This window comes from Manis javanica, chromosome 8 (assembly GCF_040802235.1).
Source record: "Manis javanica isolate MJ-LG chromosome 8, MJ_LKY, whole genome shotgun sequence".
In the NCBI taxonomy this organism is placed as follows: Eukaryota; Metazoa; Chordata; class Mammalia; order Pholidota; family Manidae; genus Manis; species Manis javanica.
In genome coordinates this window covers 49,267,455-49,283,638 of record NC_133163.1, presented here as the reverse complement: position 1 = coordinate 49,283,638, position 16,184 = coordinate 49,267,455, and the positions used below count along the sequence as shown (strand labels likewise).

General features: G+C 37.2%; 1 protein-coding gene across 2 annotated transcripts in view; it reads right to left on the bottom strand.

Annotated features, from left to right (window-relative positions):
* Positions 1 to 13,131, bottom strand: part of NEMF (nuclear export mediator factor) — a 56,588-nt gene extending 43,457 nt beyond the window's left edge. The window contains exons 1-6 of one of the 2 annotated variants that reach the window (XM_017669169.3): positions 12,866 to 13,128; positions 11,978 to 12,046; positions 11,759 to 11,861; positions 8,841 to 8,966; positions 1,348 to 1,496; positions 287 to 354 (exon numbers count right to left, since the gene is read on the bottom strand). In XM_017669169.3, coding sequence (XP_017524658.2) covers positions 287 to 354; positions 1,348 to 1,496; positions 8,841 to 8,966; positions 11,759 to 11,861; positions 11,978 to 12,046; positions 12,866 to 12,924 — 574 coding nt within the window. In that variant the 5' untranslated portion in view covers positions 12,925 to 13,128. Of the gene's footprint in view, positions 1 to 286; positions 355 to 1,347; positions 1,497 to 8,840; positions 8,967 to 11,758; positions 11,862 to 11,977; positions 12,047 to 12,865 lie in introns of both variants that reach the window. The other variant, XM_073211284.1, reaches the window with a different exon arrangement.
* Between the last annotated feature and the right edge of the window lie 3,053 nt (positions 13,132 to 16,184).

The following is a 16,184-nucleotide window of genomic DNA, read 5'->3' as shown; positions in this document are numbered from 1 at the left end:
AAACTGATTTCTAGAATATTACAGCTAGCACCAAAGTGCTAGATAACATACTATTAATTTATATAAATATTACTTTAAATAAAATCTAAGCAATTTCGAAAGGTCAAACTTCATGTGGTATAACAAATTTCTCTTCCCTTGAAAATAAACTCTTATTTACTCAAAAGATAATTTAAAACCCCTTTCAAAATTTATTATGTAATTTTCTACTAGAATTATAAAAGATGTAAATAAGTCCTAAAAACCATCTTGCAACCATTTCATTGCTCTATGTAGGATTACTCACGAAGTAATGGGTTAAGAACTCTCTTCAGTAGTTCACCCTTAGGTGCACTGGCTATTATTTCTGTCAATCTGTGAAACAAAATTGACACTCCTCTTACTATCTTTTATTTAATGAACCTTACAGCAATATTCATATTCCCAATTCTTTCATATGGGATGATTTTTACCTGATCTTCACAATACTCTAAAATGTAAGAGGAATTAGTTCCCTTTGTAAGAAAACGGGTCATAAAAGTAATCAATCCAAGGTTAGTAACTTTCTGAAAAGTAGACTGGAACTTGAAACCAGGTTTGCTATTAAAAAAATCAATACTTTTTCAACTAAGTCATATTGCTAATCATCAATTTACCCATATATGACATGAAAGAAACATTTCTATGCAACAGGTAAATGCTGTTTGTGGAGCCTGGTGATACATCTTAACACCTGTTTATGGAGCCTGGTGATATATCTTAATACCCAAAATGGCTTTACCTAAAATAAGAACTCTTAAGTCGGCTATGGGGGCCCCTATGGTCCCCAAATCAGGATCAACATCACCTGAGAACTTGTAGATTCCTGGGCCCTATGCCTGATCTACTGAAGCAGAAACTCAGTGGGCAAAGATCTGTTTATCAAGCCCTTCAGGTGATTCTGATGGATACTAAACTTCAAGAACCACTGCTGTAGCCTATTACTCTGCAGTCTTCCAGCAAGAATACAGCTACAATTAGCACCTTATCCTACCATACTTCCTTCTTAGCTAAATTTCTATCTCCTTTGCACTCTGCCCATGATATCCACCTATCTTCTCACAAAATAGTGAGTAAGTCTCCTCATTTTACCAAGAATTCATAAACATCTGAAGTGACACAAAACTTGTATTAAGACATGAATTTGCTACTTCGAAATAAAGCTGAGTTGCTTACATGCACATTTATGTAGTTCAAGCAGTCCAAACTTAATTCGTTTATGCAAGTAAACAAAAAATTTTCTTAAGTGGTAGTTCTCTCATATTCTGAAATATGACTTATTTACCTTTAAATACAATATGAAATGAGCTTATAAACAAAGTATGTTACCTTTCCAAGGTCAGCAAAGGTTCGGCAGCTCTAGCATGATCAACTGGGTAGCGTTCACGAACGGCAAATTTAACATCATCTGACTCATCGGTTCGAAATCTTAGGATATTTAAAATGAGGTACTCATAATCTGTAAGAACAATGTTCCCCTGTAATAGAATAAAGTTAATGCTTTTCCCAAATCATTCTTGAAACTTCTTAAAAATTGAGAAAGAAAATGTAGTCTCTTAAAAACCTAATCAAAGCTACAGAAGGGAAGTTACAAACAAAAATCATTTGAATCACTACTTGCACTTGCCCAGCACAGACTGTGAAATAAGATGAAGAGATCTTGTGGAGAAAGTAAGGGTTCCTATGGCCAGGATTCTCACCTGGCTCTGGTCGGCTGGCTCACTACACACGTGTGGGCAATACATTATTATTGACTCTATATAAAGAGCTGCGCCCAGTGCTCTGGGCTGCAGGGCTGCAGGAGAGCAGAGACTGGAGTGGTGGCAGTACGCCGAGGACAGAGACAGACGGCTGCAGGACAGAGAGGCCCAGAGGCAGAGATGCCAGGAGGTAGAGACCAGCTTGCTGCATGCAAACTTGCTCTGAGTGGACGGCATTCTAGTGATTACCTGCCACGGTGGGAATAAAGTTGAGTATAAACCCTTTCACCCCAAGAACATTCTAGTGTCTTTTCAGTCTCATTGAATCCATAGTGAACCTGTCCTGGGCTGAAACTCATTGGTAAGACAGATCTAAAGACCCCAAGTCTGAAACATAATGAAGAATCCAGGGCAACTTTAAACTTATCTGATGGCTTTGCAGAAGTCACTGACAAAAGAAATTACACCTTGACACCTTAGTAATCAATTAACACGTTGATGACCACCAGCTGAACTTAAGTGTTGCTTGCATGAACAGGTCTACAAACACTGGATTATTAAGGAAAACAAAACAGACATGTGTATGAGAAACCAACCAAAGAGCTATTTATACTTTCCCTGCAATTTGTCTTTAATAACAATTGTTATGTGGCAAAATCAATAATAATAGTTATACCCTTTGCCCAAGTAATTCCATACTTGGTAAAGTAGCATAATATACTTACTCAATAAAACCAAAAGCCACATGCTCAAAGATACTCACTGCAAGTTTATTCTCAATAGAAAAAAATTTAAACACCCTAAATGTACAAATTGAGGAAACCGTTAATTTAATGGTGATATAACAACAAAGTATTTCAAAGTTGTTAACTTATGAAGACTATGTTTAAAAAGTAGGAAAATGTTTATAATGTTAAGTAAAAATTAGCAAAACACAAGACTGTCTTGCCTGAGGGTTTCAGCCCTGGGCAAGTTCACTACAGATTTGGTGAGACCGAGAAATGACTATGGAATGTACTTGGGGTAAAAGGGTTTGTACCTGACTTTATTCTCATGATGGTAGATCAAGCACTAGAATCATGTCTGTATCCAGCAGTCTGCAGGTCCATAATCCACTGTCTCTGCCTCTTCCCAGAGCATAGATCTGGGCATAGCTCGTTAGTTAGTGACTCAGTCAATAATAGCTCAGCTAATGGGTGTGGAAGCATTAGCCTAGCAGGAGGCCAATTACATCATCAAGTAGTTTAGGGTAGGGTGAGGATCCTGGCCATAGGAACTTCCATTTTCCCTACAAAGGCAAATAGAGAAAAAATGAAAATATTTATTAAACAGAATTAAAAAGACTTTTAAAAATTTAGTATTGTTACATAATCAGTTCAATAAAAAAGAGGGGGCAAATCTAATGAAAAAAAAATTGCCCAAAGAATACAACCTTCCAGATTTATTATGGACAGTTAAGATAGGGCATATTTTATAATTAAAATACAAGGAGGCATCCATGAAAATAAATAGTCACAAATGCCTTAGCAACTACTTAAATGAGGGTGGGAGTAGCACCAATCTCCTGAGGAATGACAGAGTATGAGATAAGTGGTTTCAGTATCTGGGGCCACCATTCACCTGATCAGAAATATAGACAACCAGAAGTTAGCAGGAGTTAAAGAGTAGTACCTAATGCTAACGGTTCTGACTTCAAAGCAACCATGCATTTAAAGTTTTAAACATTTATTTGACTTAAAGAACAGAAGTTAACTGGAGAAGGGAAGTAAGTATGGGACTTGATCGAAGTCCACATTGTGTCTGGTTCAGGATGATGTGACCTGGCAATAGAACCTAGCAAACAGAACATGCTCAATAAATGTTTGCTGAATCAAACTGTGTAGTTATCAAAAATATATGAAAGATTTCAGTAAGGTTGTTACTTCCTTGAAAGGGCTTTCCTTAACCAAGGTCTCCCAAAAGTATTCTGTAAGATGGTTACACCTACCATTTAATTGAGTTAATTTAAAAAGAAAAAGAACTATGTGATCAGTAAGCTTTGGAAATTCTTCTTAATATATCCTTCTCTGGGGGATGTACACATCACATTATCATATCAAAGGCACTAATAAGTCCTGGAATTAAGAAATATTTTTACCTTACTTTATTCTCAGAGTTCCTCAAACGTTTATGACTATGGGACCCATTTTTTTTAGGCATACATATTATCTTACAGAAGTGGTGTTCAAGGAATGTATTTAGGAAAATACTGCATTTGACTCTGACATTCTCGAACCACTTTCTGGTCTTAACTTACTTTCTCCAGTCTTTCCTATTAGAACCTTCTTATTACCAGTTAAGAAACTGAATTTCTTAAATAAGTTTGAGCATCAATACCCTCTTTCCCAAGGTCTGATCAACGATCAACTCTAGATAAATCATACATCAAAGTGCCAGACATGAAGGCTAGAAATTCAAACCCTGCTATAAAGCAAGAGCAATCTTCAAGACCTACCCTAGGTGTCAACCAACCTAACCCTCTTAGATACCACAGTAACTACTGAAAATCCCCAAGCATAGACTCTCATATATAAATCATTATATCTATTCCAAATTCATCACTAACTGGACTTCTGGAACCTCTTAGTATGCATGGAAATTGCTCAGAGCCTTCAAGATAGAAAGGCCCTAAATGCAACAGTGTATCACGGATTAGATCTTGGAACAAAAAAAAAGGACATGAGTAGAAAAATGTGAAATCCAAATAACATCTGCAGTTTAATAGTAATGTGCCACTGTTTATTTCTTAGTTTTGACAAATGTATCATGGTTAAGATGTTAACATTAAGAAAAATTAAGTGAAACATATATATACAGTTTTTGTATCATCTTTGCAACTTTCCTATAAATCTAAAATTACAAAATAAAAAGTTTTTAGATTTTTAAATGATAAAGATTATACGAAGTCATGCTATGGAAAGAATTTTTACTTGTCATTAAGTGCTAAGTTTAAATTGAAAAAGAAAAAAAATGGAAAGGCCCAGGCCTGATATATAAGCTTAAACTCAGAATGCAAGTATATTGACCTAAACTTGAGGCAAATCTGCAATTCATCAAATCTGAGATTTTTTCCCCCAAAATGAAGAAAACTTTTTTTTTTTTTTTTGATGTGCTGTGGGGAAGAAAGAGACCATAAATAGTACATTAAACATAACAGTAGTTACCTTGGGATGAGGAACTGGTTTGGCCTAGGAATGGTAAGACCTTCAATTCTAATTCTGTGTACTTCTCTACATATTGATAATATATGCATGCACTACTTGTATAAATGTTTAATTTAAATGGTAATCTAGATAATTCTGATCACGTCCTACAAAGAAACAGAAAAGCTGGACAAAGTATACAAATCATGTCTCTTAAGAAAAAAATGCAAACAGGAAAATAAACATTTATAGGACCAAAATCTAAGAGAAGCAAACTCAGAAAGGTTAAGTCCCACACTTGGGACTACTTTTCCCTTAGTCTCATTTGTCTAATAGTTAAGAAACAGCTGTCAGGCTGACAAGCTGAGCATAAATTTTGATTGACTCATAGGACAACTAAAGGGAACAAAAACAGGAGTTCAGCATCCAAATAAAGGTAGGGGCAAGGGAATATCCCTGGTAAGTCCAGATATGAATAGTGACCCCAAAAGGCTATAACCCAGAAGAAGGCGTAAACTGGAAACACACCAGTTTTCCCAGGTCCAGCTTTGATCAATTCAAATCTTGATTGGAGTAAGGTAACCTGGGATTATTTGTGCCTTTAGCTACCTTGTAAAGCAAGCAAATACTTTCTCTAAAAGAATGCATCATTCCAGGTTTCACCAGTGTAAATACTAGTTTTCCTACTCAATGCCTGGCACACAATATAAGAAGCAGGGATGTGAGGAGACAAGGCAATGCAATTAAGATCAAAAGAAACAACAAACAATAAAAACAGACACTCAGAGGAGTCAGAAATTAAGAATAATTCCAAATGATTCTTATCTGATAGTAATAAAATTAGTGAATTGGAAGATAAGTCAAAAGAAAATTGGCTGAATTTCCCAAAACTGATGAGAACAGCAGCAGAGACTCCAGAAATACTCAGAACCCCACAAAGATAATTACAAAGAAAAACTCAACTACCCACATCATAGCAACACTACTAAAAACCAAAGACAAAGAGAAAAAAATGTAAAGCATCCAAATAAAAAGCTCAGATTACTTCAAAGAAGCAACAATACAACTCACACTGATTTCAGTAGAAACAATGGTCACCAGAAGACAAGATTATACTTTTTAACTCTCAAAAATTTATTAATTAATGAGAGAAACAACTAGAAGGCAAGGCTGGTTCTAAGAGATATGAAGTAAGTGAAGTACTTAGAGTGGCTAAAATTATAATTATTGTGTAAGATCCCAATTTAGAGCAATAAAACTATAACTTTGGTAGAGGTTATTATAGAAACAAGCCAAGAGGAAAAAGACAAATACCATACGAGTTCACTTATTTGTAGAATATAAATACAAAGCAAAACAGAACGAACAAAACCGCAGTAGACTCATAGACACTGAGAATTGACTGGTGGTTACCATGGGGGAGGGTCTGGGGTGGGTGTGTGGGAGGTTGAGGGGGATAAAGGAGCACAAAAATTCTCAATCATAATGTAGGTTGGTCATGGGGATAGGAGTACATCATGGAGAACACAGTCAATAATTCTGTGACATCTTCCTATGTTGACAGATAGTAGCTGTACTAGCAGGGGGGAGGATTTAATATAAGTAACTGTTGAACCACTGTGCTGTATACTTGAAACTAATATAAGACTGTATTATCAACTATACTTCCATTAAAAAAATAACTATAACTTTGGGGATATCTTTTATCTGTATAGATATTATTTTGGGTGAAATTAATTTTCATTGCTCTCAGGTAAAAATTATTTGAATTGCTATCAGTTTTCTACTAGTTCAAGTCTACCGTAACAGGTGTACAGAAGCCTAATCAATTATAAACAGCGAATCAATCAAAGATAATTATCTCTAGAGAAAAAAAATAATCCCTAGGAGTGCCTGCTATTCTATACTCGGCAGGAAACTAAAATGAATGACATTTCCTCCTTTTTGTCTTTTTTCAAATTTTAGATAATTCTTAGCAGTCTCTTCCCATGAGTCTCTTACACATATACACACACAAAAGCTACTCTCATTGTTTCCCAGTCTGATTTATTTCCACAGGTACAGTAAGAAATGTTAATATACATAAACCTTCAAGAGTAAATCTAGAACCACACAGTATTAGGCAATTACTAAAGCCATAATAATCACTGTTGCCTGGAGAATTCAGAAGAAATTTGGGATTGTATTTTCAATAGTCTCTTATTATTTCAGATACTTAAAAATTATGTGCTTCTAACTTAAAGCTATGAAACTAACCAAATTATTATTCAGTTTTTTGTGTGGTACACCACAAATGTAGGTAAATTCCTCTCTATTTAAAATCACTTAAATCTGCAGGAAGTGACCTTGTTTACTACCTATAGGCTAGGATCCCATATGCCACAGAATAGGTACAAGACCAGGGTTCTCAGAAGGACTTTGTGGACACTGGTTCAAATATATATGAAGTATAAACTTTGTTCCTTAATGTTGAGCTTGTTATACCTAATTAAATGAGATTTATTCTCAAATATGATACTTTAGGTTTGAACTTGGCTGCACAATTTGCCTAATTATATCCCAGTAAAAGGAAGGACAAATTTTTATTGTACCTATGTAATTATACACATTGCTATTAGCAGTAAAAGAATATCAGTTAAAGGCATTTGTTCCTAAACTCTACAGGATCAATGACAGCAAACTATCATTTAAAGAATATGTCACTTTAACTTGCAAAAGTGTAGTTTACTAAATGAAATGTCAAAGAAAGGTAAAGGGCTTTTAATTATCATAAGATATGGAGAAAACAAAAAACAAAGACATTTAGGTTCTTTCCATTTTAACTATCATAGTACAATGCATTGGTATGCTCTTTCTGAGCACTTGGCTCACTTGCTTCTTTTGATAAGTTTCTAGAAGTGGAATTCCTGGGTCAAAGATTATGCACATAAATTTTTAAGATCATGTTATAAACTATTAACATTCTAATCTGCTCTTATTGATTCTGGTTATTATCAAACTTTCCAATTATTTGTACATTGACAGAGAAAAGAAAGGAGGAATAAGAAAAATATCTTATTGTTTTTATTTTCCAGTACTCATGAACTCAAACATGTATTCATGCATTTGTGAGCCATCTGTATTTATTCTTTTCTGAGTTGTCTAATTAAGCACTTTGCCCATTTTATACTAGTGTGCTTTGTGAAAACTGCATCATAGAGTTATGAGCATTTTATTTATCACACAAGTTCAAAATATTTTTCCCATTTTCCATCTTCTGATATAGTTCAGTGTTGTCTGCCTTACAGTTTTAAAATTAAGCAATCCTATCTATTAATATTTCTTTTCACTGTTAGGCTTAGATAATTTTTTTATCCCAAATTCATCAATCTTAATCCATATTTTCAGCTGGTACTTCTATGGTTTCACTTTTTATATTTAAATTTTTGATACATGGGTTTTATTTTGTTGTTAAGTAGCTCACAAATCATTTCCAAAATAGAATTTGGTGACCAATGGAAGGAATAAGAGGCAAGAAGCAAGAATGATGAAGCCATCAGTAGTCTTCCTCTTATGACTGAGGACATTATGAGAACATGGCAATGTCCCTGAGTCTCAAATGGCCATCCTATTCATGACCCAACTAGCTATTTTCTGGTTGCACCATACTAGTCCTAAAATGTAAAGTACAAGATAATTTCTTCAATTCTCAGATCTTCATCTCTTACATTTATAATGCTATTTTAAATAATTAAGGTTTGCCTGAATTCTGACTTCTAGATAAAATGAAGGTTACTACTGGAAAATTGTATTTTATTTGTAGAGCACTCAAATACTACCCTACTGTATCAATAGTCTTTGACACAGAAAAATGTTCTCCACCCATGTTTTACAGCCTATCACATGAATAATTAACATAAAGATGAATTGTCCTTCACCCCATCCCCCGAATTTAACTTACCCTATCATAGAGCTCAATGATTAAGTGATAAGCAGCTTCATCACTTCCAAATTGAAAATCTACAATTCTATCCACACCAAGCTGTTTTGCACTGACTAATCTCCGACTCTTCAAATGTTTTCGGCACTAGCAAGAAACAGAATAGAGAGGCATTTATATAATGAAAGTGAATTCCTAATCATCTGGTATTTATAAATAAATTTCTTCTTTTCATTACCATCACAAATAATAACTTATCAGTAGCTAATAAAACAGGATAGTCATAAAAGCTTGCAGCTAATTATCGGAGGAAAACATTTTATTTAGATAACTCTGCTAACTCTGAACAGTATTTTATAATTAAATTTTTAGTAGACAATGACGGCGCTATAGACAAGGTTATTTTGTTGCTTTATACCACTGCTGAATTCCTTGTTCTTGCCTGATGACCTCACTCAAAGCTGTAACCTTTTGTATTTAAGTCTCTTTCTACTCAAATCTTTTAAATATCCCAAACTTCCTTTTGTGAGCTCCTGTTCAAAATTAGTGTTTCCACTAATCTTCCACTTCAAATACAAATTCTGAACCATGAGCTTGCTGATGTTTTATATAAATCAGTCTCCCAACTTACATCTATTTACCCTCTATTCCTACAAGCTTTATCAATATAACCCAAACAGAAATTTTCTGGTTCTGTCTCTAAACTTTTGATAAAACTAACTCAAATCCAAATGAAATAACTAAACCAAATGAATAAATTTTTATCCAACCCCATTCCTCCTATCCCTAGTCATAAGGCTTTTATTCTTATTAGCAATGTTATACCCAATTACAAGTCACATGGCAAACACCTATTGTTTTTGATTACATGTACCATCCTTTGGTACAAATATTTAAGCACGACATGGACCAGAAACAAGACTACTCTTAGCCCCTAAAAAAATCTTTAATTGCTTCTAATTTTTGAATTTGAAAGACCCCTTAGAGAAAACCAGTAAGAATGCCTTCTTCTCTTCAAGACTCAAATTCAAGACAGACTTTGCAGAGTTCATCTAAAAGCTTCTTTAAAAAACAAAACAAGAAATATAGAGTCATTCTTAGACTTAATTATTGCCAACTCTTTCATGACTAAGAAGAGTTCTTCTCCAGACCTTATAGTTCAAATTGACTAAAATTCTCTTTTCATGTACTTTAAATCCCCAGGAGAAAATCACAATCCCTCCAGAAGGAGAAAATCACAATCCCTCCAGAGTTCCCCAATAATATTTTTATTCAAGAAAAATGAAGTTAAAATGAAGATAAAAGGCATTAGCAAAAGGAACAGAGATCTGCAACAAGGAATGGTGAAAAAGGGCTGATTATTTATCATGAGTATAGGTGGACATATAGCACATAAGTAAAGCTCGTTTTTTATCTACTTCCCTATTAGTTTGGTGAAAACAACCTTCTGTCAGTGCCACAAAACTAGTTATCATCTGCAAATGTGAGGACTAGGAACAACTGCACTGAATTACTCTGCGTGTGCCATACAACAGTAACAGCTCCTTAAGATATTTGTAAAATGCTTAACATTGTTTCCTCCTTTGGAGGGAATCTTTCTACACATTTAGACTGACATGTGTAAATAACTCATAAAATTCTAAGATTAAATTTTAGAGTGTTAACCCTTCTATTGGTGTAGCCTGATTTAGGGATGTTTATGCAATCCCCTTATCATACATCTTATTATTTGTTACCTCATTTGTTCTTTGTATCCACTGAGTTGTTACACAACACAAATGACATATCTACCTGCAAAGTGCTATACAAATATAAAATGCCATTATTATTAAGGACAATCCCCAAAAGAACCATTTTGGGTTACTATTAAGTGATTTTTAAGGATCTGATCATTTTGTGACAGGCCTTGTGATTTGAGAAACACTTACCTAATTTGTAATCCAAAACAGATTCTAAGTTGCTGGGGATAAGGTTCTTCTCTGTAAAGCCTCTAATGAAATAACACAATGCCAAAACAAATAAATTTCTGAAGGAAAGTGAGGAGGAGAGGAAGAAGGAAATTAATACATATGGAGGCCTACTATGTGTCAGGCATTGTGTTAGGTGCTTTACATGTTACTTCAATTAATCCTCACCAATAACCCCATGAGGGAGGTAGTATCCATATTTTAAATTTAAATAAACTAAGTTCCAAGAGATTAAATAACTTTTCCAGGTTATAAAGTTATTTAGTGGCACAAACATTAATTCAAGTTAGGTATATCTGACTCTAACGTCTTTCCTCTGTACCACATGAACTTTCAGCATACCTGTCAATAAGTGGTTGCTGTCAGTTAATGGTTAACATGTCCAAAAATGCAGGATCACAGTTTTAAGAATGAAAATAAAAGGAAAGAGGGAAGTGAAAAATAAAAAGATACAATATTGACAACATACCGCTAACTATTGCAACAAAATACAGATTGGTAGCTCAAAGTGAGATGAAGATAAGATTGGTAGGGGGGTGGGGGATAAGGAGGAGCTGGGTGGGATGCAGATCATAGAAAGTCAAGAATGTTAGGATATAGGATATGGGTTCAGAAATCAGAGGATCATAAATGGTAATACAACTATTAGAAAAATCAATGTTGATCTAATGTTGTTCTGACAACATTAGTGGGAGGTGGAGTATACAGTTAAAGGACTATAAGGTCGAATATTATAAAAGCCAGAACTGGAATGGTGACTTGGAACAGCAAGATCTGGAGCACAATGGAGTATGAAAGGTAAAGAGAGAAGTTAATAAATAAACATCTACTTTATTCATCCCAGTATTGACCAACTACTGTATCTCTACTTTATTCATAACAATGAAGGAAAACCAAAACGTTTAAAACTTCAATTGTTAGTGACAAGCTCAGGGCCTTAAAATTTAGCTTCAAGTATAACTTAAAGTTTACCTTCATGGCAAAACTAGATGGCATCATATTCTTAGGCCACTCAAATTCTGTTGTGTGAATTCGTATGCCGGATTCAATTAAAAGTGTAGCTTTAAAGTCTGGTCTGTAAAAGAAAAAAGTCAAAATTTTCTTTAGGTCATTTGCCAGTGCTAACTTGGTGAACCAAAATACTCATGTTGAATTGCCAAAAATAAAAAAAAGTCTATAAAATGCTCTTACTTTTGAAGACGAATAAGGTATGTCTTATTATCCACATCATAAACATTGTTTACTCGCATTCCTAACAAGCTGCAAAGGAAAAGGGAAAGCAACATATCATACTATTTGAAACACAGAACTTCACATAATTTAAAGCTGAGGGCTGAAGCAGAGCCTGCAAAAGACGGGATCTTTCCCTCTAAGGACAGGGCGTCAACAGGGAGCAGTCGGCAGGCCAGTAGGCATTCAGCCCAAAACTTAAGTGTAATTATTTAAGAACAGTAGTGGTTTATCAGCCCAAGGAACACCATACAATGGCTTGGTCTTTGCAATGACCCAAATATTTTCTAGGATATACAGTAAAATATAATCTACTTAATTTATTAAAAAAGGGAAAAAGATAAACGAGGCCCTGGGAAACAGGACAAAACTCACACAACTCAGTAATAGAAGCCAGACTAGAATCCGGACCTCGGGCCAAATCTGTTGCCTCCAGCTAAAACGGCGATACTCCCTCTCTTAGGGCTGAGGAGGCGTGTCAAAGAAACCAGTCTTCCAGTCTAGCAACCTCTGGAGCAAATGACTACCCTTGGCGTCCAGGTGTCCACCTGGTGTCTCGCGTTTTACCGAACATTTGCTGCCAGACCCGGGCGACCCTGGGTGACAAAGCGTGAGCCCCCGCACCAGGGGGACACGAGACCTGGGGAGATGAGCAGCCCGCGAGAGCCCAGGTACACTGAGCCAGGTACATTGAGGGCCACAAAGATGTCACGCGCTCGCCCACCCAGGCCTAGCCAGGTCCACTGGGGAGAAAAAGGGGAACATCAGACTAGTCTTGCCTCCACTGTGGGTCCCCGGCCACTGCCTCCCGCACTCCCTGCACTAGCCGGGTCACCTGTCGTACAGTACCTGGCGTTCAACTCAGCGAGTACCGCGCGGAGATCAATGGTACTGAAACGGGTCTTCATGGCGAGGTTCGACAGTCACTACCGCAATTTTCCCCACTGACTCCCTGACTCAACGCCGCTACTCTTCTGCGCAGGCGCGCTTGGCAGAGCTCTACGGCCGCGCAGAAGACCCAATATTCCTTAGTGAGAACTTGTTTGCGTCACTTTTCTGAAGAATTCGGCTGTAAAGTTACTGTCAGTTCGCTTTCTGTTGTATCAAAACAATTTGAAATAGATCCAAACTATTCTCTTGAAAGTGCATTCCTTCCGGTAAAGCTTAAGGACTAGCCCGATTACCTTGGCGTCTGTGCTTCGATACCCAAGCTCCCCTTCATGGTGACCCCTGCTGGTAGTAAAATTTTACGAGGAGCTTCCTGGAGGATTTCCCCGGCTGGGTGGTAGGGCTCTCCGCAGATCAACGACCCCTTTCCGTTCGGTTACTTGGAATTTTGTGCAGAATTTTGATGTAAAGACGGGGAACTGTTTATTCGCCCTACAACTACCATCAACGATCAAGGCGAACCAGGCTCAAAAAAATGTTCACATTTAATGGGCCCTACTCTCCAAAGAGCGTTTTGCGGTGTATGATGGGAAGCTCATCCAACCTGGGGCTCCGTGTTCCCCTGGATCAGCGTAGTACCCTGTATACAATAGGGGCTCTGCCACGCTTGGCAACAATATTCAAATGTTTCCCTAGATAATGGTGAAGTAAGATAAAAGTAAAAATAAGGCAAGATTGCCCCACCATGAGGGATAAATGGTGTAGTGGGAAAACAGTCGTTCAGAAGTGTAAAAACAGCACTTTTTGTGTTGTTATGGCAAATCGTGGGGAAGAAAGGCAAGACTCAAAAGAGACGGGGTCTCACTATGTTGCCCAGGCTGGAGTGCAGTGGCTATTCACAGGCGCGATCCCACTACTGATCAGCACGGGAGTTTTGACTTGCTCCGTTTCCGACCTGGACCGGTTCACCCCTTCTTAGGCAACCTGGTGGTCCCGCGCTCCCGGGAGGTCACTATATTGATGCCGAACCTAGCGCGGACACCCGATCGACGTAGCGCACTACAGCCCAGAACTCCTGGGCTCAAGAGATCCTCCTGCCTCAGCCTCCCGAGTAGCTGGGACTACAGGTACGCACCACCACACCCGGCAAGGTACTGGGGCCTGGAAGAATTCTCGAGCCTGCCAGCTCCAAGTCGTGGCAACGAGAATTTCCACCAACAGTGGGCGACTCTAAGTAGAAAGGGCTCTACCATTTGGGAAGAAACCAGACATTGTAGACAGTAAAGGGACCACTCTAGCTCATGCGGCACAGCATTACATGTAAACCATGCAGAATAGCTCAAAGTAAAATCAACCAAGGTGTAAGGAACGACTGGGAGCAAAGCTGACTGTAATCCAAACTGTAAAAGTGAGAGGTCTAACTGTACATAAACAATACTAAGGTGCTTATGTTGGCTTTGAAAACACTCCCAAAAGAATGTTTTAATGTTTTGTGTAAAAACAACCCGTGTAAAAGCTCCACATTGAAAGGGACAACACTCAGGTGTTTCTTTAAGAACAAAAACTGAAATACTTTATAGCAAAACTCCCACCTTAGGTCCCTAGATGGAAAAGATAGGAGTAGGCTATGAATTTAAGTTTTACATGGGACAGTCAGCCCATCAGCTAACTCATGCATTGCTTCTGCTCTGTCAAGGAAAACAGGCATCAGAAGGAAAATGCAAGAAAATACCTAAGTGGGAGAGAGAGATCAAGATAAGTGCAAACATTGCAAGGGACTGGCATAATTTACTACTGAATACCATCATTTCTAGTGTTTGAAATAATTTCTCTATTTTGAGAAAATTCTGAACCAGGAATTCTTAAGAACTTGTAGAAAAGATAAGAGGCAACAGGAGGTAGGCAAATCATCTTCTGATGTTCAAAGAGAAGATGAAAGTGAATATCTGAAACCACAGACAGGTGCTATTGACGTTTGTCCCAACCAAAAATTAAGAGGATCTTATTAGTGGGAGACTTATGGGCACCTAGAGCTGTGATTCTCTTTAGGACATTCAGTAATTACTGTAGAGATAATTAAAGCAAATTCCGGGGCACCACACACAGAGATTCTAAATCATTCATTAACTGGCTCAAGGTATCTGCATTTTCATTTGCCAAGATGAAAGGGGGCCTGTAGCCCATCATTGGAAGTTCGCTGATCTCTAGAAGACGGAGTGATGTTCACTAGGAACCAATATAGTTTCACTCTAAATAAGATATAATTTATTAATCTTATTTTCCACTCAACTTATGGAAATATTCTATTCAGTCTTCTAGATGTTTTTCTTAACTTTATTTTTATTAAGGTATCATTGATTACACTCTTATGAAGGTTTCACATGAAAAACAATGTGGTTACTACATTCACCTGCATTATTGAGCTCCCCACACACACACACCCCATTGCAGTCACTGTCCATCAGCATGGTAAGATGCCACAGAGTCACCACTTGTCTTCTCTGTGTTACACAGTGTTACACTGTCCTCCCCATGATCCCTCCACACTAAGCGTACTAATTATAATACCCCTCCCTCTCTCCCCACCCGCTCTCCCCCGCTCCTCCCCTTTGGAGACCGCTAGTCCCTTCTTGGAGTTTGTGAGTCTGCTGCTGTTTTGCTCCTTCAGTTTTGCTTCGTTGTTATACTCCACAAATGAGGGAAATCATTTGGTATTTGTCTTTTCAGTCTTCTAGATGTCTTTTTAATTGAGGTAAATTCAAAACATAACATAAAATTCACCATCTTAACCACTTTAAAGTGTATGGTTCAGTAACTCTTAAAATATTCACAGTATTGTGTAACCATCTCCACTATCTAGTTCCATGAAACTGGGGTGCATATGTCATTTAAGTCCTACTCACCCATGCTGGGAGGATCCAGAGGACACGCCTCTCACCTAGTAAGAAATAAATGTGTGAGGAGAGCCTCTGCATCCTTGAAGACTTACAGTGGAAACTGTTGCCACTGAATTGGGAACTTAAATGCAGTGAGTAATTGGAGTGGCAGGGTCCAACACTCCACAGCCAAAGGCAAGTTGGGCGTGATTACTATAGCCAGCAGCAGAATCAAAGCAGCAAGCAGAATAGTCTTTTTCCTGGAAAGTTGTGGTGTTGGCTATTTGACCATGCTATTCCTAGAAGTGAAATATGTGGGAAGCCTACTGAATTATTTACTTGATGTGTATAAGCAGAAGAGTTTGAGCTCAAGTGAACAAAAATCTAAGTTGAATCATAAAAAC